The sequence below is a fragment of the Argentina anserina genome, chromosome 6 (assembly GCF_933775445.1).
Source record: "Argentina anserina chromosome 6, drPotAnse1.1, whole genome shotgun sequence".
Classification (NCBI taxonomy): domain Eukaryota; kingdom Viridiplantae; phylum Streptophyta; class Magnoliopsida; order Rosales; family Rosaceae; genus Argentina; species Argentina anserina.
This window is the reverse complement of record NC_065877.1, coordinates 10,342,980-10,364,393: the sequence shown is the minus strand read 5'-3', so window position 1 is coordinate 10,364,393 and position 21,414 is coordinate 10,342,980. Positions and strand designations below refer to the sequence as shown.

The 21,414-nt window shown below is 37.5% G+C and overlaps 4 protein-coding genes and 1 pseudogene across 5 annotated transcripts in view; 3 read left to right on the top strand and 2 right to left on the bottom strand.

Moving 5' to 3' along the window:
• Positions 1-21,414, bottom strand: part of LOC126797745 (enolase) — a 98,639-nt gene that overhangs the window by 68,323 nt on the left and 8,902 nt on the right. The window contains exon 1 of one of the 2 annotated variants that reach the window (XM_050524455.1): positions 9,636-9,640. The exons of the other annotated variant lie outside the window; for it this stretch is intronic. The gene's annotated coding sequence lies outside the window, so the exon portion shown is untranslated. Of the gene's footprint in view, positions 1-9,635; positions 9,641-21,414 lie in introns of those variants that run through there. 2 annotated transcript variants of the gene reach the window in all.
• LOC126796847 (uncharacterized) lies at positions 2,765-4,587 on the top strand. The gene is made up of 5 exons (XM_050523565.1): positions 2,765-3,000; positions 3,553-3,709; positions 3,813-3,873; positions 3,948-4,081; positions 4,414-4,587. The coding sequence occupies exons 1-5, from the start codon at positions 2,765-2,767 to the stop codon at positions 4,585-4,587; spliced, it is 762 nt and encodes a 253-aa protein (XP_050379522.1).
• Positions 7,993-10,222, top strand: LOC126796846 (uncharacterized; annotated as a pseudogene).
• Positions 11,510-12,896, top strand: LOC126796845 (uncharacterized). The gene is made up of 6 exons (XM_050523564.1): positions 11,510-11,825; positions 11,919-12,000; positions 12,139-12,211; positions 12,314-12,478; positions 12,567-12,627; positions 12,733-12,896. Exons 1-6 carry the CDS (start codon positions 11,510-11,512, stop codon positions 12,894-12,896), a joined length of 861 nt encoding a protein of 286 aa, XP_050379521.1.
• On the bottom strand, positions 13,440-16,237 carry LOC126797748 (AT-hook motif nuclear-localized protein 1-like). Its single transcript, XM_050524460.1, has 5 exons — positions 15,596-16,237; positions 15,026-15,078; positions 14,805-14,936; positions 14,386-14,547; positions 13,440-14,038 (listed from the first exon to the last, which is right to left on the bottom strand). The coding sequence occupies exons 1-5, from the start codon at positions 16,092-16,094 to the stop codon at positions 13,694-13,696; spliced, it is 1,191 nt and encodes a 396-aa protein (XP_050380417.1). The 5' UTR covers positions 16,095-16,237; the 3' UTR covers positions 13,440-13,693.

Here is a 21,414-nt window from a genome sequence, read left to right as displayed (position 1 = left end):
TTCATCTTAATAAGAGGAATGCTAAGCACTATTGAGTTCTGAGATACAAATGCATACAAATGCAGTGAATCTTAACCAGTGACAATGGTCAGTATGTTCTCTAACTGTATTTACCAACTTACAACCTCCAACATATGGAACTCATGCTTTCTTATGTTCTTTGCAAGTCGATGGAGAACACAACCTAGTCACTGAGTTCTCTTATTGAACTTGACCTGGAAGATAAAACAACAAGAATCCTCATAGTTTAACAAATATATGAGGACTTTTTGAATAGCACAAAATTTAATTTATTGTTAAACATAACAGAACATTTTTATTTGATGCTTTAAAAAAAACATATATATATATATATATATATATATATATCTAATGTAAGTATAACATATTGATGATCCATGAATAGTTATATCATTGTATTTCAACTTGCTAATGATACTAAGATGTTTTACCATTTTAAAGAAGGATTGCAGCGATTCATGTTGGGGAACTTTTCCATGTTTAACATTGAAATCATTGCTACAATCATCACAAGAATCATACAACAGCAAGTCCATAATTAAACTGCATACCCACAGCAAACAAAATCTAAAAGGTCTCCACTTTAACTGTTCATGTTAACTCTATGTATTATAATTGAAATCAATTGAGCAGCCAATACTAGTTTAGCAATAGCGAATCCCAAGATCAGAGACCCGAATTTTAATACCCATTGAAATTTTCTCATCTCTATTCTCTTTTGACGGGTCAGAATCCAAGTGCAAGGATTATAAATTTGAAGAGAGAGAGAGAGAAAGAGGGGGGGAGAGAATTGAAGAGAAACGTATTACCTAATAGGATAGCTGAGTAGAGAAGGTGTGTCGTGCAAACGAAAGAGAAAGTGAGGAACGAGGAGGTTCCGATGAAGAAAAGAGGGGAGACTGCGGAGCAGCTGCGTTTGTACCAGACGCGCTTCTTTTCTTCACGTATCACATCTCTATTTTTTTTCCAAAATAAAAAAACAATGATAAAAAGCTGAAATCTAGTCAGAAGAAGATGATACGTGGCAGCCTAGTATTGGTCCACATAGGAGAGTTCGGACGGCTGCGTCCAACATAGATCGGACGCAAGTTTTTTCCTAAATAGATAGCTTAGCCTTGTATCAATTCACTCAATAGATCAATACAAATCTCAATATTCAAGTCAAATTATCTCCCTCATCTTAAACCTCAATGCAGGTGAGGCGAGATTTTTTAAGAAAAACCATCTTCTAATAAAGCTTCGGAACATCGACAAGTGACGAAATTCGATTATTTATTATACCATTCAAACCAGCTCGGGCTTCTCTTCGAGTAATCTTGGTTGGGTGCAACTTTGTTAGCTGTTATGCGTTTTTTCTATCAATTATTATGAACAGAGTGAAGGAAATGAAGAGGAAGAAGATGATGATTAATCTCTTTTTTTTCGGAGTTAGATTATATTTATTTATTTTTATTTTCATTTTACATAGTTAGATTAGAATTTGGTGAGTTGGCAAGAAATGATAGATGTCTATATATTAATGGGAAATGGGAAATAAGGAATAGGGAATTTGGGGACAGAGGATTAGCTGCCCTAGCACGTTTGATACTCGTATAAAATATATATGTTCCAACATTTCTTAATGTCAAACCATTTTATAGTTCCAAGTGTATAAGCTAGTCTAACTAAATTAATGTATTCACTGTATTGTAAATAAATAGTTAATTACCATTGTTGAGTATATTGTAACAATTAAGCTACAATTAATGCAACTGTGTAGAGTTTGAACCAACTCTTTGATAACACAATGACCAAATTACGGGGTAGATTAAACGAGTGAGACATTGGGCATCATTGTATATGGCCACTCGATCTGCTCTTGTATCTAAACCGATTTAGTGCCTTTATGAGTATCTGTACGTAGAACTACATTCATGCATCATATGTCGAAACCTTATGAGGTAGATAAATTTCTGTATAATTTTTATAAAGTGAAATTTCGAATATATCGTTTAATTTAAAAAAAAACACTATTAGTTGGAAATGTTGATTCTCTCTAGGATGACAACACGTACCATCCTACAATTTTCCCTGCAATTTCATCTAGTCACCCTGATTGGAACTGTTACTATAATGTCATTCAAGGAAAAGCTTACGGGAGAAAGCAAGGAAGCATATGCATCTCAACAACTGCGTTGTTGAGTTTTCCTAGTTGGAGCTGGATTCAATATCTTCTTGTTTTGGCTGGCTTGTATTAGAGTTCTGCTAGAGTATAATGTTAAGATAGCTCATGGAGTCATGGTAGTCGTTAAGGCCTAATGCTGGGCAATTTATTGTACTTCATGTGTGTTTTTACTCCCTTAATCTATTTAACTTCTTAACAGTGAGCCATGATGCAGAGTAACAAATGCTACAATCAGCTTAAGCTTCCAAGAACCTAAGAGTTATCTTTGTTAGTTACAGCAACTTAGTCGGCCCTTTGTATATATAATCTTACATAAAAGTATGAGAGACGTATCGTTCTACCTCTTTATTTTTCTTATCAATAGGACGAGATTGATTGTGCTGGTTAAGAAACCAAAGCGTCAAAGTCATAGAGATCTAGTCCAATTTACTGAACATACCTTGGGAAAACATCCGTTTATAGATAGAATTTAATAGCAAAGACCAAAGGGGATTCAAAAAAACCAAGAATTGTCCTCATGCTCTCTTCTATTTAAATCAAGTAATCGACCACCGATGTTAATTAGCTTGCATTCCAAAGATGGCAGAAAAGTTAAAAAACAAAATTCTATCTTCAGATCACGGTGGCTACAGTGACAATGATTCTCAAGATAACAGAAACACATTGGATCATGATCAGTTGGATCTCCCTCTTGAGAAACTGAGCCTTGGTCCAAGAAAGAAGCTTCTTGTTCTTGGTCTTGGTGGGCTGCTCTGCCATAGGGTCTACCGCTATGGCATATCTAACATACCAAGATCTCGACGTGTAGATGCATCGTATGGGAGCTTTCATGGTAGTAATTCTTTCATGTTAATCTTTCCCTTTGCATGTAAACAAGTCTCTAACTTCCTTCTCCTTCATCACAGTTTATAAGAGGCCTTATTGTGAAGAATTTATGAAATTCTGCTTGGAAAGATTTGAAGTGGGAATATGGTCTTCTGCAAGGGAGTATGAAACTCGGGCCCTATTTTCTCATACAAATATAAAATCATGTTACTGTAATTTTCTTTGAAATCTAGTTCCAATACACACTAGCAGCTAATATGTATCACTTCTGAAACTTGCACACACGAATGCACGGTACTTTTTTGATTTGCATCGTCTCTTGTCTTAAATCCATTTGATTGACAGATGGTATTTGGACAATGCCTTGGATTGTGTTATGAAAGGGTTGAGGAGAAAGCTGTTATTTGCTTGGGTAAGTGTTTTCATGAGGGCGTCATCATATACTCTTGGCATTAATTTTTAAGGATTTGAGCAATATTTTGGACATTGATGTTGGAAATTTTTATTTGAAATTTAGGATCAATCTGAATGTACTGATTCAGGTTCAAGACCTTGGAGAAGAAAGACAAACCACTGTATCTGAAGGATTTGAAAAAACTCTGGAACAAGGATTCTAGAGCCAGACTTCCAATGGGAAAATATTCAAAATCAAATACCTTGCTGATAGATAATGACCCTTACAAGGCTCTGTTAAACCCTGTAATATTATGCTTCTCTCAAAGAAAATTTCTTGTAGTGTCGTAGACTTAACTTCATATATAGCATTCTCATGTTGTCAATGCATCATTTGATTCTTCTGCAGCCAAACACAGCTATTTTTCCTACTGAATACAAGGTTGACCATATTACTGACAGTTATTTGGGTGAGAAACTTAATAATGGTCATTTTATAAACTGTTGTTTTAAGTTAGCACTTGACGTTCTATTGTGTCATCAGGTCCTGAGGGTGAGTTGCGGCTTTACTTGGGGCGACTTGCTGGTGCAGCTGATGTTACTGCTTATGTGAAAGAACATCCATTTGGACAGCCTGCAATAAATGCTTCTCATTCTGATTGGAGTTACTATTCGAGGGTTATCAGTCGTAATCAAAAGGCTTGAAAGCTGTTGGAATTGTTGCTAAGAAGTTGGAGTCAGTAAAATGATGTTCTGAAAAAATTTCTACTTTTCTATGTCCTAAATTCCGAAGGCATCCGCTTATATTCAATGTATGCAAAATATTTTTATTTTGTCGCACACACTCGTATTGCTCTTAAGATCACTGTCAAGCATTTAGACTGCTTTGATATGAGAACAAATTTTACCTACGCATGCAAGTTCAAACTAAACTGAGCCAGTTACCATAATTTCAAAACAAGTTCAAGGAAGTGATTGTACTGAGGTTATTGGACCTCCCCCCTCTCCAGACTCCAAATGTTGTTATAGAGATTAATTATACTGAGGCTGTTGGAGAAGCAAAGGTTAGAGACCCTGCTCTACTCAATGGAGCACCAATTGAAGACATTCAGCCTGCCATGCAGTGCCTGCAACAGAAATCCATAAGCTATACACCAAGAGATTCCGAGGCATTTGTGGACTAGCCAGTTTAGGCTTTGAAGTTCTCATGGCCATACTTGGTTTGACCGAGTTCCATAGGCGTCCAAGATGTAATGCAGCATGAATACAATCAGCTCAATTGAGGTTTTCTCTAATAAAGTTCTTCATTGATATATAAAAAATTATGTAAATATAGTAATGTTGAATGGATTCTTATAATTTTCTTTTGAATGAGGTTCTTGAATATTTTAATTCACATACAATATGTAACAAATCATTGATTGAAAGGAGAACTCCTGTACTACCCAACAATGGTGTTGATACAAGATCAGTTATCCCATTTGAATTAGGAAATGAGTTCCAAGCAACATTGTCCACAAAAGGAAGTTACAGATAGTCAATTAAATGTAGGACATGATGGGATCAGATTATGAAAATAAAGAATAAGAACTCCTTTGTAAGGAAGGGGCATGATTTGGAAACTAGAGTGAATAATTTGTTTAGACTGAATTTCAGTTAAAAGAAAAAAAAATTCGTATAAGTCTATAACAGTATAACCTCGTGCCGATTTGAAGGAAACAATGAGTGTAATAACCCAAATTTCCAATACCATTTCTTTTAATTTATCAGAAATTAAGGGAATAGTAAATTGATTAAATTCACATTTTACGCCTTTTATTTTGTCGTTGTTCGAAGTACAAATTGGTTTCAAGAGCCAAAGGTGTGTTATTTGATTAAGTTTATTTGACCCAAGAGTCGACTTTTAATCCGTCACTCTTTTCAGGAAACTTCTTTCACGAAAGTCGTAGAATTCGTCAATAAGAATTCGTAGACGCGCAGCACGCTTTAATCGGATGTCGTATGTGGAAGTTGTTAGTAACGGAAGTTTGGTTTCCGATTTTTGAAATAGTATAAAAGGAAGGAGAGGAGATTAGAAATCAGAAAATCAGTTTTTTTCCAAAAAATCAGCTCGATTACTGTTCACCCGAGCTCGGGTACTGTTCACCGACCCAAAAATCTTCTCCGGCCGATTTCTCCACCATCCGACGTCACCTCGTGTCGTGCCACCTATCAAACTGACGGGCTCGACGATCTCCATCTTTTGGGCTACGCCTTGCACTCCAGCGACAACCACACACGGTGCAGCAACTGCCGGAAGTTTCTGCTGTGTCGGCGCCGCCTCCTCAGGCCACCATAGCTCGAGATTCTTGGGGGGTTTTGCTTGTCTCAGTCCCAGCAACATTCCCACAAAAGGAATCGAGCCAAATCGAAGTGTAAGTACCCGAATCAAGAATTTCAATTTTCTATGGTCTGTGAATAGTGCCGAATTTATGTTCTTCGTCGTTTGGATTGTTTAGGCTTAGATTTAGACCTTGGTGTCAACTAGAAAGTTGTTGGAAATGTTGTTTAGGTTGTGGTGGTGAAATTTGGTGATGATTGGTGGCGGTCGGTGAACAGTGACGCCGCATGAATAGTACTATGAATAGTGTTCTGAAACATTAAATGTGAACAGTGTTGTGGTAAAACAGCAACAGCGAATATGTCATGACAAACAGTAACTGTGAACAGTATTTTGGTAAAAACAGTAACTGTGAACAGTGTTTTAGTAAAAAACTATGATTAGTAAATCATGAACAGTGTTCTGTGAACAATGTTTTATGAACAACATTTAGTTGTACTGGAATCGTCACCTGGTATTTTAAGTATCATTTTCTAAGCATTTATCATGCTATTAGGTGACTGACGAAACAAGTGAAGAAATTACTTTCAGTGTCGTGGAAGTTGCACGCAGGAAGAAAGGTGAGTAAAATCTCACATATTTATGAATCTACCCTTGTGGAAATTCAAGATGTTGCAAGAGTTTTTAATATTGAATTACGACATGTATAGGATATAGTGGATTACATATATATTGTATAAATGGTAATAAGTACATATATATATAGTTTGCTATATTATATACTGTTATGAATTCATTGGAATTGGTCATTTCGATGACGAGAAGTAAATATTGAGCATGTGATTTAATTTGTACAATATGAGGTGTGATTATTGTACGTGGTTTTAACGTGGTGTTTGTTAAAACGTTTTGTCTTCGGACGTGTTTATGAAATATGACATGTATATGATATAGCGGATTATATATATATTGTATAAATGGTAAATAGGTGCGTATATATATATATAGTTTGCTATATAATATACTGCTATGATTTTATCCTGATGATGTCATTTTGATGACGAGATTGTATATCGAGCATGTGATTTTGATTTGTACAATATGATGTGTGATTATTGTACGTGATTTTAACATGGAGATTGTTAAAATGTTGATTTGTCTTCGGACTTGATTTTTGTACAATATGATGTGAGATTATTGTACGTGTTTGGCAAGTCGGAACCTAGCCTTTGGCCGGGCGAAAGTTACGATACAGTTAGAGCTCTAGTCTGTCTGCCGGAGTACTGCATGTGAGGTAACAGGTAGTTATCGGCTCATGAGTACTCATATTTTTGGATGTTGGGTAGCAGGTGGTTGCCCGATATCGGTGGTGTACTACGTGAGGGGTAACAGATGTGTACAAGCGTTCATTAGTACCCGTATTATAAATGCATTTGGGTAACCATAAGGGTTGCCCAATTTCTCATGAGCACTTTCATTTTCATATTTTGGACAACCAGACGGGCCGTCCATCGACTCATGAGTGCATTTATATTTGATGTTTTTGTGGATTTCCGTATATATTGATATGCGAGTTTTATTATTGTTTTTACTCATACGAGCTGTAAAGCTTACCGGGTTTGTGTTTACAATCCCGGTGCACCAATTCGATGGTGTAGTGGATACTCCGCATGTGTGGATTAGCGGGAATTGACGGACCGCTCAGAGGACTTGAAGATATTTAGTTCCAGCTTGTGTGAGGATTTTGTGCGACTTTCTTGTGAGGATTATACATTTCCATTTTATGTAATATTGAATTATAAATTGGGTTTGTAATAATTGGTTGTCTGAGTTGTATTGTGAACTCAGTAATGATCCGCTGTGCATTTAAACGATTTCGATTCGTTGAGATTGTTTTTGTGTTGTACAACTTTAATATTTTGAGTCTTTATGCTCGAAATTTTGGGGTCGTTACAATGAGTTCTGCCAAACAGTGGATGTGAATCGGTGATGCTCAACAAACTTTGGCCAAATACTAATTGTGTTTTTAAGGTTTAGCCGTTAAGGAAGTCTGATGGTTTCATTTTTTATTTTTTATTTGAAGTAAGAGGATTTTTCGATGAAAAAATGAGAATTTGAAGGGGTTGTTTTCATAACATTGGAATTTGGAAGTTGGAAAAGTTTGAATAGCAACGTATGTGCTATTTTTTATTCAAGAAGTTATTTATTAGCTATATAGTCCTATAATAATTTACTCAGCAAATTCGGTCGCTCACTTCTTTCATCAATTATGGCCGAAATTATTCCAGATAAGACGCTTATTCTGTGTGGTATTGATAATGATGGTGGTGGTGATAATGCAAACGAAGACTCGGGAAGTGAATATAGCCTTCCACTGATAAGCCAACTTCAGAACCCAGAAGAAAGAAGCTTCTTGTTTTTTATCTCAATGGTCAGAGTGTATTCCGTGCTTCAGCGGTGTGCAGCCACCAACAACATGTGCTAAACACGTGATTTTTTAAAATGTCTTCGTTTATTCACTGTTAGTCTAAAAACCAGATTTAAACAGTAAAATACAAATTTATTATCATAGTTTTCAGGATATTAATAATTATTAAATTAAAACAATTGCAATTATTGCACTAAACCCAGATCCGAATGTTGGGTTATGTTCCTCTTCCAATTAAAACGACCATTGTAATTGAATCTTATCTCTCCAGGTCGCCATTCATCTTAACCCAAAATCTGGATTCTTTTTCTTTCTTCAATTCCTAAATCCCGTGTTCCATTCTCGAATCAAATCCAAAAACACCCCCACCTTTTCGATTTCCCCCAATTTTCTGAAACCCTAATTATTCTGGGTTTATAACTTATATGTGAGATATTAGTTCTACTCCATCCTCTCCGCGAATTTCTAACCCAAGATAAATTGAAGAAATCGCCATGTATTTACGTCGAGTCTTGAATGATTTTTGGTCTCGTCCCGTCAAAAATTGAGCACCGGCGAACGATCAAGCTCGATGACATCACCACCATGCACTAAGAGAGAGAGAGAGAGAGAGTGAGAGAGATAGAGAGAGAGAGAGAGGGTCCAAAAAAAGAAAAATCTATTGTGTGAAATGTAAATTTTTTAACACCTATGAGGTTTTTTTAGTCAACAAAAATGTTGACAGTTAAAGAAGTAATCAACTAACTCCAATCTGATGGTTGAGAATTCATGTTATCTATTTCCATAAATAAAAGACTGAGATTGTCTCGATATTAATAAAATATTGAAATGGTGCCTGCACTCCGTGGTGCATACAATCCGTTTCCCTCAATGGTTTACTAGTCTACAAGGTTTACATTCGAACAAGCCTCGAATTCGAAGTGACCATACCCCTGATGGGAAATTTGGAAACCATCTAAGTAGTACTTCTAAACTATGATTTTTTTTTTCAGTCATTCTATCTTTTTCATAAATTATGTGCTCTATACAATGTTGTATGCTAATAGCCTAATACTGTAATACATTTACTCACTGTTCTTTGTTAGTTTTCAAAAGACCATTTGCTGAGGAGTTTGTACTTTGTACAATTCTGCCTTGAAAGATTTGAGATTGGAATATGGTCTTCTGCGCTAGAGTGTGTTAAAGACTCCAAATTAAACTTTCTTTTTAAAATTAATTTAGCTCGTTACTATTCTTTTCTGATGGGTGGATTAACAGGAAAAATGTAGATGGTGTCTTGGATTTTATCATGTATAATCAGAGAAATAGACTATTATTTGTGTGGGTAAGTTTAAACAGCTACCTTAACCCTTCGGTGACGATATGCTATCCAATTAGAAAGCAACGTTACTTCAATATTTTTGTTCTGTTCTATAGGGTCGGTCTCAATGTCAGATTCTGGGTTCAAGTCCTTGGAGAAAAAGATGAAGGCTCTAGTTTTCAAAGAACTGAAGAAAGTGTGGAATCATTTTGAAGGAAAGTATTCTGAATGTGATACTTTGTTGATTGATGATCACCCTTACAAGGCACTACTCAATCCTGTAATATCATAAACATGCACTTTCAGATTCTTTCATTTTTTGTGAACCCTTTTTCAGAGTTTCTATAAATTGTATGCCCCTTGTTTACGTTAATAACTTAATATAAATATCTGAAGAACTTTGTTTGTTCATGTCATTTCAGGCTCACACTGGGATTTTCCTGGAATCCTACAATCCTGACATTGCTAGTGATACTTTATTGGGTAAAAAACGGAACAGAATACGTACATTCAATACGTATGTGTACTATTTGCTTTTGCTAATTGCTGCTTTTGATTGAAATATACATCCATAGATCCAAATGGAGATCTACGGGTGTATTTGGATGGCCTTGCAGATTCGAATGATTTCAGGTTTATGTGAAGGAGAACCCAATTGGAGTTCCTGCAATTTCATCAGACCATCCTGACTGGAATTTCTACTCTGAAGTCCTTCGAGGGATTAAGGGTGTAAGTGAGGAAAATAATGCATCTGAGCAACAAGAGTCTTGAGTTTTTTCTGGTTGCGAACGTGATGTTTTTGCCGGCAGTTTAACATCTGCTTCTCTATCAGTTTCTGATGTACTTGGTGGCAATTTACTTTCATATGCGGTACTATCAGTCTATCATTACTATCATATTTGAATGTTTCTATTTCAATCTATGTCCTCTGTCAATCAGTTTACAAACCAAATGTTTGGAAAGCTAATGTCAAATCAGTTATATCAACCCTTTTTTGCATTGATTTGAATATGCTTCATATACTGGTTCTAGGTTTATAAATCAAAAGTACTCTAATTGGCTCTCTGTTGATTGAGATGAGTCTTGCTTAGCCAAACTCACCTACACCAGCAACCATGTCGTCCTAAAATATGTTGCTCGGCTTGATTGAGGTTCTAAATGGTCAATTGGTCATGAATAACATAATGCATAAGCCACATCAGCAACAATAGCAATCTTTGAAGAAGGGTCAAACTCATTGATTGGTTTTCTCTTTGCGGCCACAATCTAAATCTCCATAGTTCCATATGGCACATATTCAAATACTAGACCTAGAAAGTGAGTATCACTGTAATCCTGGCTGGAGCAGCAAGTAGATCATTTGACAAGATTCCGGTGCCTGATATTTGTTCGTGCATTGTATTCTGCAGTGGAACTCTTGGAGGCTCCTTCATATAGAAAGTTGATGATCTTTATGGCAACAACAGAATCCTTCCTGATCAAGAATCCCTTAACTTAAATTCAAAGTCATAATTGCATAAATATCAAAATTCTGTCCATTGTATAATTTTTTATTGTCACAATCAAACTAAGCCGAGAAATCATACGATTCCGAGAAATCATACTATTATATTAATCAAAGTTTTCTTCTTTGTTGGCGCTTGGCAGAAACTCCAGAAAGTAATAGAAATTTCAAATGAAGAAAACAGAGAAGGCTGGAAAAGGGAGAATAAGAGGGAGTGAAGAAGGGGAAAAGATAAATGACTAGAGCTAATTAGGACTACGATCAACCATTGGATTTTGAATCTATGGATGAAATAAAAAATCAAGGACAACCAAGGATGAAGACAAACCAAGGTAACACTGACCGACTAGTTGCCAGAAGTTGGAAAGGGTCCTTGCATTTCCAAGATTCATTAAAAGAAATTTGCATTTTCTAGAAATGAATTCTGGAACTTGGAACAACTTCTATGAGGTTTTATTACTGAGTTGAAAAGTTTGATTTTTTCTTCTTCTATAAATTGACATTTACATGTTCTGTAACTAATTGCTAGCTACTATACCATTTTATCAGGAATTATGCCTGGAAAGAACCGTATATCCCAAAAAATCAAGTATCATCCTTTCTTTGACTATTCAAGTGATGAGTTTTACGACAGTGATTGCTATGACAGTGATGATGATTTCTTCTATTGTTCTACTGCTGCTACCAACAATGACAGTAAAGAAACCGGGAGTGACTCTAGTCTTTCACTAGAGAAGCTGAAGCTAGAGCCAAGAAAGAAGCTTCTTGTTCTTGGACTCAATGGCCTTTTGGTTTACCGGGTTTATCGATTCAACAAGGCTAAATTTCCAACTACTCGTAATCCTAATGGGAGATATGGATATCAACTAGGTATCCCTCATTGCCTTTATTCAACAGTTATGGTATCTATTTCATTCACAACTTAATAATCTAAACTGATATTTCTAGTCCTTGCTGTTGCAGTGTTTAGAAGACCTTTTGCTCGTGAGTTTTTAGAGTTCTGCCTTGAAAGATTTGAAGTTGCAATTTGGTCTTGTGCGGAAGAGTCAGTTTTTATCTTTTTGAACTTTGAAATGCATTGATATTACTTCACCCTCAATGTATTTATTTTAATTACTTCCTTGCCTGTTTGTAATTATCTTGCTTGCATTTTGTTTTGCTCTTCTGATTGCTCAACGTACAGACGAGGAAAAGTTAAGGGTGTATTGCAATGTGCAATTGGAATTTGCAATAGGCCGAAACTGTCTGTTGTGTTTGTAAGTTTAAAATTCTGAATTCTTGCAATGAGATGTATTTACTCTTTCTCAGATATATGTAGACTGCTAAAGTATATTTCTTTTTTTCCTCAATATATGTAGGACATATATGATTGCACTGAATCAGGTCTCATGTCCCTGGAAGACAAAAAGAAGCCTCTTGTTTTCAAACGGCTTGAGAAAATGTGGAACTGTTTTTGTGGAAAATATTCTGCATCTGATACACTGTTGATTGATGATCAACCTTACCAGGCCCTACTCAATCCTGTAGGATCATCAAAATGCTTCCATTTATAATTCATTAATAATTTGATACTGTGGAAGGTTTCTAATTTGATTCATGCGCTAACTGCAGCCTCACACATCGATTTTCATGGAATCGTACAACCCTGATAATGCAAGTGACAATGCACTAGGTATTGGACTAATGCTAAATATTTTGTTAGCAGTTTTTGTTTCTTTTTCCTTCCGGTTGGTGTTTTCTTTTTGCTGATACCTTCTTTAAAACCATGCATCCATAGATCCGAAGGGAGAGCTGGGAGTGTACTTGGATGGCATTGCATCTGCAGATAATGTTCAGATTTATGTGAAGGAGAACCCATTTGGATTGCCTGCAATGTCAAATGACCATCCTGATTGGAACTTTTACTCTGATGTTCTCCGTGGACTTGAGGGAAAAGAATGAGAAAGAGAATTGTTACATTTGCTTGGATTTCATTTTCTGTTGGCTTTTCTATGCATTTGCAGCTTTACTTTTTGTTATGCGTTGTAGTTCCAGATCTATTTATGTTTGCATTCTCTGCTTAGCATTATCAGTAAAATAAATATGCTATTGACATTAGTCTTTTGGAATTTGAGCTTCTTGGTTTGAAAATCATCACTTCGGGATTTAAAAAAAAAAACAAATTGGGCCTGATTGTTATTTCAAAATTTTATCCAAGCCTGGTATCTTCAAGCTGAATTTGATATATACTTTGAAATTATGATTAATGTTGCACAGTTGCATTCTACTTGGATCATGATTGGAAGTTGGATTTCAGCTGACTCTCCCTATGCATGTTTCAAGTAGATAGCTCACCAAAGTGGGTCATGATCAATCCTTATCTATTAAGCAAAATAAACATGGTGCAAGTGTACGTCAGTTTCATCTCAAAATAGAGAATTCAGATGTGTTGTTCGGTCCGGTGGGCAGATAATCCTTTAGAAATATCAATGAACTAAATTATAACGAAATGGACTTAAAACTTTCTACCTTAAAATTGTCACAATTTTCCCAAACTAATGCTAAAATGTCCTAACATTTAACTGTCAATAAATCTCCACGGTGCAACATTTTGGTAAAAAAAAAAGATTAGTGTGATGTTCTAAATTTGTCTTCCTGGGTAGTGAAACATCATCAAGCTGCAAACATATTTTAGTAAAGATACAAGAGCAGAAGACTGACTGGAAACATTGTCAGAGTGCCATAATTCCGTGATCTCTCTAATTACCCTGAACAGATAGATTAATGTCTGGAGATGGCCTATGCTCTGACTTCAGCTCCATTCCATTCCAACCAGCATTAGTAGGCATGAGAATGGCAGCACTGTTGGGTATGTAATTGAAGTTCTGGTTTTGGATTATTCCTTTATCTGCTTCTCCATGGCTTTGTGCTGGTAAAGGGACTACAGGGGTAAACCTGGTCTCAATTTCAGGTTGTGCTTGCGATATTGGTGTTGCTGCGGCAACTGTATCTGGTGCACTTGAGATTGGAGAAGCAACTGCGTTCTCACGATAATGCCTCTTCTGTGGCTTACCACCATTCGGCATAAAGCTTCCAACCACAATCTAACAAATTAATCAAAACACAACTGTTAGTAAATATATGAATTGGGCTTTACATTTTGGAGAAGACAGAACGATTTAGTTAAACTGCACATATTTGCTAGTGATAAACTATTACAGAATTAAGAAACCAGTATCAATTGTTCTGCAGTTCCAGTGAGCCAAAAGATAAATTGTCACTTGCTCTAATCAGGTGTCTATGCTAGTTTCTGTGTGTGCACTAAACACTTTGCTTTTCTATACCATGACTAATCATTGGTCAGGTGTCCTGGTGATTTGGGTATTACTATATCAGACACAGCTTTCAAAGATCAAATGAAAGTTATGAAAGTATGTAACAGAGTACTTACTTGGATAGGGCTCGCAGCTGTTAGCATACCAGCTATGCTACCACCGATTACACGACCATCCGGTCCAGCCAATGAGACACTCAAGCCGCCAGTCCTGCTTCGTACACCACCAATCTCCATGACTGTAAACGACCCCGATAATGACAGCAACTCAAAGCGGCCCTGCAATTACATTTGACATTATAAATGGACGCTTAAGCAAGATAATGAAATTTCAAAGTGACATATAATGAACATGACAGAGAAACCACATTATGAAATAGCAGAAGAAAGCCGCAATATTATGACACTGAACAACCATATCAATCATCACTCTTTGAAATATAACAAAGATCGTCTTGTATGCAATTCAAAAACAAGACAAAACAACAGCTAAAAGGCCAAACAAATAGAAAGTGCATAACAATCTAAGACCATGCCTCATAAGTGAGAATACCGCCAGTAGAACCGGGTTGGCGGATGGTGACATTTGAAACAGCTCCATTAGCAGAGAGAATGCAAATCCCTCTGGGACCCTTTTCAGAAAATGAAAGAATTCTCCCTGCAACATCCTGCAATTTGAAAATTTCAGACCAACAGTTTGAATATTCAAGTACCTGAAACCAAATATCCTCAGTACTATACATTCATAATTCATTACCTCTCCAGTCCCAACAGTAACCACATGAGGTGTGAAGTCCCCACCTGCTGTTTCTGCAAACAAAAACACATCCACATCAGAATTCATTGGGCACATGTTAGATATCGCAACTAAGATCATCAAAGCTCGACTCTTTAATTGGTAAACTTCAACAAAATTACAATCTTTACTCTCTCTAAAGTCTAAATATCCATCTTACACCAAATCGATGCTCATTTTGATTCAAACAATCAAAGGACAAAGAAAACTTTCAGATCTACATCCTACCATAATTATGTTAGACTAATTATCCATTGCCTGCCTGAATAATCTGATTTAGCAAAAGTCTGTTTGGTTGGTCAGACAAGAAACGAACAAAAAGAAACAGATAAAAACCAAATGATGAAAATAAAAGTGTTCCTTTCCTTTTCCTTGTTTTTGGTAGGTAAACTGAGCTATATACATTAGTACATGGAGGAAATAACAAGGGAAAATCAACCCAGCACCAACCACATTTTCGAAATCCCAAATGAAAACTTCCTCTCCATCGTTTTCATGCCAAAAATAGGTAAAATTTCCCCTTTAACTTACCTAAAGAAGCAAGAACCTGCCAGTTTCCGGATCCAGCCGGCCTTCCTCTTCCGTTCTTTATAGAAAACTCAGTAGGATTGGGAGAACCCGGCGACAGATAAAACCCCGGCGGCGCCGAAGGCGGCACGCGAGTCACGTGAGCCGAGTTATGGGTCTGGCCTGGCCTCAAGTTCCCATCAGCATCGTACTTTCTGGGTCTCCCTCTCTTCTTCTTCTCAACATTTCCTTGAACTCCAACAACTCCTGTGTTTGGTGCAACTAGTTCTTGTGCTGTTGTAACTGTCGTAACTGTTGGTGCTGGTGCTGGTGCTGGTGCTGGGGGTGGAGGTGGGGGTGGGGGTGGTGGGGGACCGAGCAGTGTGGTTTCTGAGCTGACGTTGACCGCCGTGTTGACCACCTGAGACGAGACGTCAAGGGTGTGGTTGAAGGAGTTGGGTGGGGGTGAGTCGGTGTCGGAGTTGCCCAGTGAGCCAGAAAAAGTGCTTTCCTTTTCTTCCATGAAAGAAGGAGGAAGAGATCGAAGAAGCAGAAGAGGTTGGGAGTTTGAAAGGGAAAGGTGAATCTGAATGGCGCCAGAAGTAGAAGAAGAGAAGGCTTTTAAAGTCGGAAGTGAGTTTTAGACAAAACTTCCCTCCATTAAAGGAAGAAAAGGACTGTGAAACTGCTCATTTTTCTGATTTTCTTGTCTGGACTCCACCCTCCTCCAGAGGAAATTACCATCAAAGGCATCAAACTACGTTTGTAATTCGACATTCCCATTTTCTCCCTCTCATTTTACGACGAAACAAATGCTATATTTCACAATTTTATAGAACAGAAACTAAGATCTTTATTAGGAAGTGTATTGAAGTTACTCATTAATTTATCTTTCGATAGGCCACATTATCCTAAGAGATATTTTAAATACGCTCTACTAATATCTTAATACATATTAACTTAGTTGTTTTTTAATAAATACACATTCCAAAGTGTCCAAAATACTCTTATCTAAAAAATTATTAATCATCATATTATTTAATATAACTATTATATATCTAGAATTGTTTTAAAAATGTTTTCCAATTGTACGTTTTTATAGTTTGGCTATAAACTTCATTATATCTATATTTAAATGATTAGGCGGCTATTTTCATCCTAATGTCCTCTTAATTCACCCTACATGCATATTTTGAACCTTAATTTTTCATTTTTACCCTTAATGTAAAAATATTATTGAAAAAGCGTAATAAATATATATAAATTTGAAAACGGAAAACATATGTAACTAAAGCATAGAATTATCACAACTCCACCATAGCCACCACCAATTTTGGTTTTAGACGTTACTTATGATGATCACCAATCACCATAGCCTTTTTTATGTATCTTCTGACCTAATATAAGCTCTAAATTATTAACCCTCTTGGTGGCCATCATAACAGAGAAAGAGGACAAAGTGAAGAAATAAAAGGAGATTTGCGGCAGGGGGATCTAAAAGCTTTTATTATTTTTTATTTAGATTTTGTTTTTATATTATATTACATTAAGGATAAAAATGGTATATTTTAATTTGTAGGGTGAACAAATAAGACAATCGAGTGATAATAGCCGCATTCTCTGTTCGAAATATCGGCGATATCGCCGATATATCCCCGATATATCGCTGATATTTCGAATCCGATACGATAAGAGCATATCGGTCAAAATTTATCGGTCAACGCAAAAATGATGGTCAACGGTCAAATATCGGTCAAATTTTGATTTTTTTTTTATTTTTTCAATTTTTGTTTAATTTTTTAATATTTATTTCCTCTTTTTTTTTTTGAAAAACTTATATTTGTTTTAATTTTTTCATATATATTTTTAATTTATATAAATTTTAAATATATATGATGAATTTCAAGTCTAAATAATCATTCTTAAATACCTATTTTTATTATTAGATGTCGTTTGTGTACTTTAATTGTCATTAAATCAAGTATTTATTTTCTTTAGTTTACTTAGTACCGTTTTTTTAGTTTATTTGGTACATATTGAAGTATAATTTTATAAATTTTATTGAAAATAAGCAAATCCGATAAAACCGATATATCCCCGATAAAACCGATATATCTCCTGATATATCGTTTTACCTCTCGACCGATACGATGCCGAAAACGATATTTAGACCATTGACCGCATTGTGAATTGATAATTAAATGGAGTATTGTTGTTACAATTCTAACATCAATCTAAATCGAATAAAAACATATATCAAATTATTCAATATGGCTTGTAATTATACAAGAAGAAAACTAAGAATTGCTACAATGAAAATCAAGGTTCTAAAAAATACTAGGCGTTAATCGGGCGGACAGCTAAAAACCAGTGCCCAGAGGATTAATCAGGAATTAATCGACCCAAACTTTGAACAGCCAAGGGTCTCCTAGGCGACGATTTTTAGAACACTGATGAAAATATATTATAACAATTAATATAAGTTATAATAAGCTAGCAACGTTTCCAACAATTTAATCATGACAGAGATGTATTGTTTATTCTTCTTTTTCTCTATTAATAATATATTGTTCCGGGAGAATTACTATTCTACCCTTGTGTGTGTCTTAGCCTAATAGGTTTCCTGTTAGGAGATAGATTAGCATCTCCGTAGTAGATTAGGACTCCGAATCCTACGGGATTGTGGTGTTGTAAATGCCTATATATAGGCTCCCATATCATTCAATAATATACAAGTATTTCATCCTCAAACACGTTATCAGCACGAAGCCCTAAAACCCTGAATCTTTTAGAGCCTTCCGAAATTTTTTCCTTACCTCCGCCGCACCGCTGCCTGCCCTCGCAGCCCCTGCCCTCGCAGCCCCTGTCCTCGCAAGCCCCGCAGCCCTGCAGCCCTGCAGCCCCGCAGCCCCGCAGCCCCGCAGCGCTTCCTCTGCATTCGCTCCGCAAAGAAATCTTTTTGCCCCGCAAGTTCCCGCATCAAATCACTCAAAATTGCTCCTCCCGCATATTCACGCAAGAGACGTGAAAGTCACAAGCAAGGACTTCGCTCAAGAGAAGCTACTCCCGTATACTACAAACCTCCCAAGGTAAATTTTTATAAACGTTCCCGCTTTTGAACGTATAGATATATTATATCGGGCGCTATTAGCCTTCTTCTTGTCTTAATTCCGGCCTTTCTTATAACGCCGATGAGACTATAGAGGGATGGGTTTCCCCTCTTGGTCGATGTTTTCTGTGTGACGGTCCTAGGGGAGTCACGATTGTTTTGAAAGGGAAGTTAATCGATTTTCGTGTGGTCGCCTGAGTGCACCGCTGTTTTGGTTGCGATCATGAGTATCGCCGCTTGCATCGATTTTTCTTGTGACCATATACGTCACCCCTTGTAATTCCTATTATACTTGAATCTAATCGATTCCGTATTCGTTTTGTAGATGTCATCGCCATCTCGACCGGAATTTGGCCTTCTTGATCTAGAAGGAAAGGAATACCACCGCTGGGTTTCCGACATGGAACTCGCGTTCGAGAGCCGAGGGATTGAAGGCATGTTTGCCGACCCTCCTGCTGATTTCCCACCTATGGCTAAGACTCAGACTCTCATCTTTATGAGACGTCACATCCATGCAACTCTCAAGAGGCAATACTTGAACGTAAAAGATCCTAAAGAATTATGGGACAAACTACGCTTGCGGTATAACAACGTTCATGATAAGCTTCTTCCTGAATTGACCGTTAGATGGGATAACATCCGTCTATTGAACTATAAGAGAGTGGATGAGTTCAATCAGGATATGCTATGCTTGCAATCCGATCTTGGCACCGTTGGTGTCATCAAGACCGACCTAGATCTTCTCAATAAAACATTGGATACGTTTCCAATCAACTATGAGGTTCAAGCTCATACGTACCGCACTCATGTAGAGGAAGGGAAGATCCGGTCTTTTGCCGACTTAATGGCACTCTTAGCTAAGAAGGAGAGACATTCTGAGATTCTCCTCAACAACAACACTAGACCTGTTGGCACTAAAAGAATTTCTACGCCACAGGCTAACTATGGGAAAGCTCTTAAGCAAAAGAATCAATCAAGGAACGCTCCATATCAGCACCAAAATAACAACTCTCGTGGTGGGAGGCAACAAGGCCGATCTCGGCCTCGGTCCAATACATGGACCCGTGATGGTGGCGGCGCCGCACCCTCAGGGGGAGGCCGTCCCCGTCCCACACTCCAAGGAGGCCGTGCGCCTCCTAATGCCTCCACTTCCGGTAATGGCAAGTCTCCATGCTTCAAATGTGGCTCCTTCAAGCACTTTAATCGCGATTGTCGCGCTAGCAAAGAGATGATCAAGGCTTACTCCGCCTACAAGAAGTTTCTACAACCCGAATCGAATCATGTGAATGAGGACCATGAGATCGAGACTCGCCATATCTCCATGAAACCCGAGCCCCTTGCTTCTAAAGCTAGGCCTCCGGTTGCTACCATGGATACTCCCGACTTTGATTAGTCGTTTTAGCTTCTTTAGCTTTATGATTCAAGTATTGTTATGGCCGACCGCCATTGTTATTTTCATTGACTTTGTAATAGTCTTTTGATTTTGGAATTAGAAGTTTATGTGTGATGTATTAAAGATTGGCATTCAATAAAATTTCTCAATTCTTGCTTACAAGACGATCTCTTTGAGAATTTTATTTATCCGACACTTAGCATGATAATCAACGTGTGCAACTCACGTGGTTTTTAAATTGGACACTTTTTGGGTTACATGGGACCCCAATAGCACTACATTGTGAATTTGGAACTTAAAATTCGGAAAATGAACCTCGGAACGTCGAAAAACGACGTCGTTTTGCCTTGGCCGGCCCCGGTTACTATTCTGGCGTTTCCGGCACGTTTTGCCGGCGTATTCGCCGTCTTCCGGCCATTTCTCGGCGTTTCCGGCACTGCCACTCGGTTCCTGCCGGCGTCCCCTGTCGGACCTGAAGTCCCGGCCTCCATACCGGCCAGTTTCGACAGCCGGCGGCCGGTTTTTCCGGCAATCGGTGCCGCCGGTTTTCCACCGAGTTTTTAGACGATTTTTTTTCGTCGTTTTCTCCTGATTCTTCCGGCATATTTCAGCAGCCCCTGCTGCCACGTTTTCCTCGTCCAACATTCACCCGGTTTAAAGTTCTTTTGACATGGTTTTCCGGTTTGTTTTTCCGATTTTCTCCAAGTCCGTTATATGCACTCACCGGTACTCTTTTTGTGTGTTTCCACACTATTTTTGGATGGTTTATACCACCCTAGTTTACTGTTTGGTATTTCACTACTTCAATACCATGATTTCCAACTCTTTAGTTGAAGAATGTAGTACTATTGCCATGTGATACATTCGATGGGATCGACCTTCGTTCCGATTCCCATTCTTACAATATCCTACGGCGTATTGTATAGAATTATTCCCGTGTCGCTGACTCTCTTAATTGTCATTTTGTAGATGTCTCGCGGTGAAATCGAATGTCTAGCTGATTGCGGAACCACCCACACTGTCCTACGGCACATGCAGTTGTTCACGGATCTAGTGTTTTCGACTTCTTCGATGACTACAATGATTGGCTCGAAATCCATCATTTAAGGAAGAGGCACTGCTTCTTTCATGTTGCCTAATGGTACGACTCTTAACGTCATAGACGCTCTTTATGCGCCGAAGTCTCCCCGCACCTTGCTAAGTTTTAAGGACATACGTGTCAATGGTTTTCACCTCGATACTTATGTTGAGAATGGAGAGGAATATCTTTGCGTTACCTCTGAGAAAGCAGGTCATCGCCGCATCTTAGAGAAGATGAAGAGTCTTGGGAATGGTTTGTAT

What these genes read in the sequence shown, in the direction of transcription:
- LOC126796847 (XM_050523565.1), top strand. Translation starts at nt 2,765, where the DNA reads ATGGCAGAAAAGTTAAAAAACAAAATTCTATCTTCAGATCACGGTGGC. An exon ending in TCTCGACGTGTAGATGCATC is followed by an intron (nt 3,001 to 3,552) that starts GTATGGGAGCTT and finishes GTACTGATTCAG; the next exon opens with GTTCAAGACCTTGGAGAAGA. An exon ending in TATTACTGACAGTTATTTGG is followed by an intron (nt 3,874 to 3,947) that starts GTGAGAAACTTA and finishes TTGTGTCATCAG; the next exon opens with GTCCTGAGGGTGAGTTGCGG.
- LOC126796845 (XM_050523564.1), top strand. Translation starts at nt 11,510, where the DNA reads ATGCCTGGAAAGAACCGTATATCCCAAAAAATCAAGTATCATCCTTTC. An exon ending in GAGATATGGATATCAACTAG is followed by an intron (nt 11,826 to 11,918) that starts GTATCCCTCATT and finishes TTGCTGTTGCAG; the next exon opens with TGTTTAGAAGACCTTTTGCT. An exon ending in ATTTGGTCTTGTGCGGAAGA is followed by an intron (nt 12,001 to 12,138) that starts GTCAGTTTTTAT and finishes CTCAACGTACAG; the next exon opens with ACGAGGAAAAGTTAAGGGTG.
- LOC126797748 (XM_050524460.1), bottom strand. Translation starts at nt 16,094, where the DNA reads ATGGAAGAAAAGGAAAGCACTTTTTCTGGCTCACTGGGCAACTCCGAC. An exon ending in GCAGGTTCTTGCTTCTTTAG is followed by an intron (nt 15,079 to 15,595) that starts GTAAGTTAAAGG and finishes TTTTGTTTGCAG; the next exon opens with AAACAGCAGGTGGGGACTTC. An exon ending in TTACTGTTGGGACTGGAGAG is followed by an intron (nt 14,937 to 15,025) that starts GTAATGAATTAT and finishes TTCAAATTGCAG; the next exon opens with GATGTTGCAGGGAGAATTCT.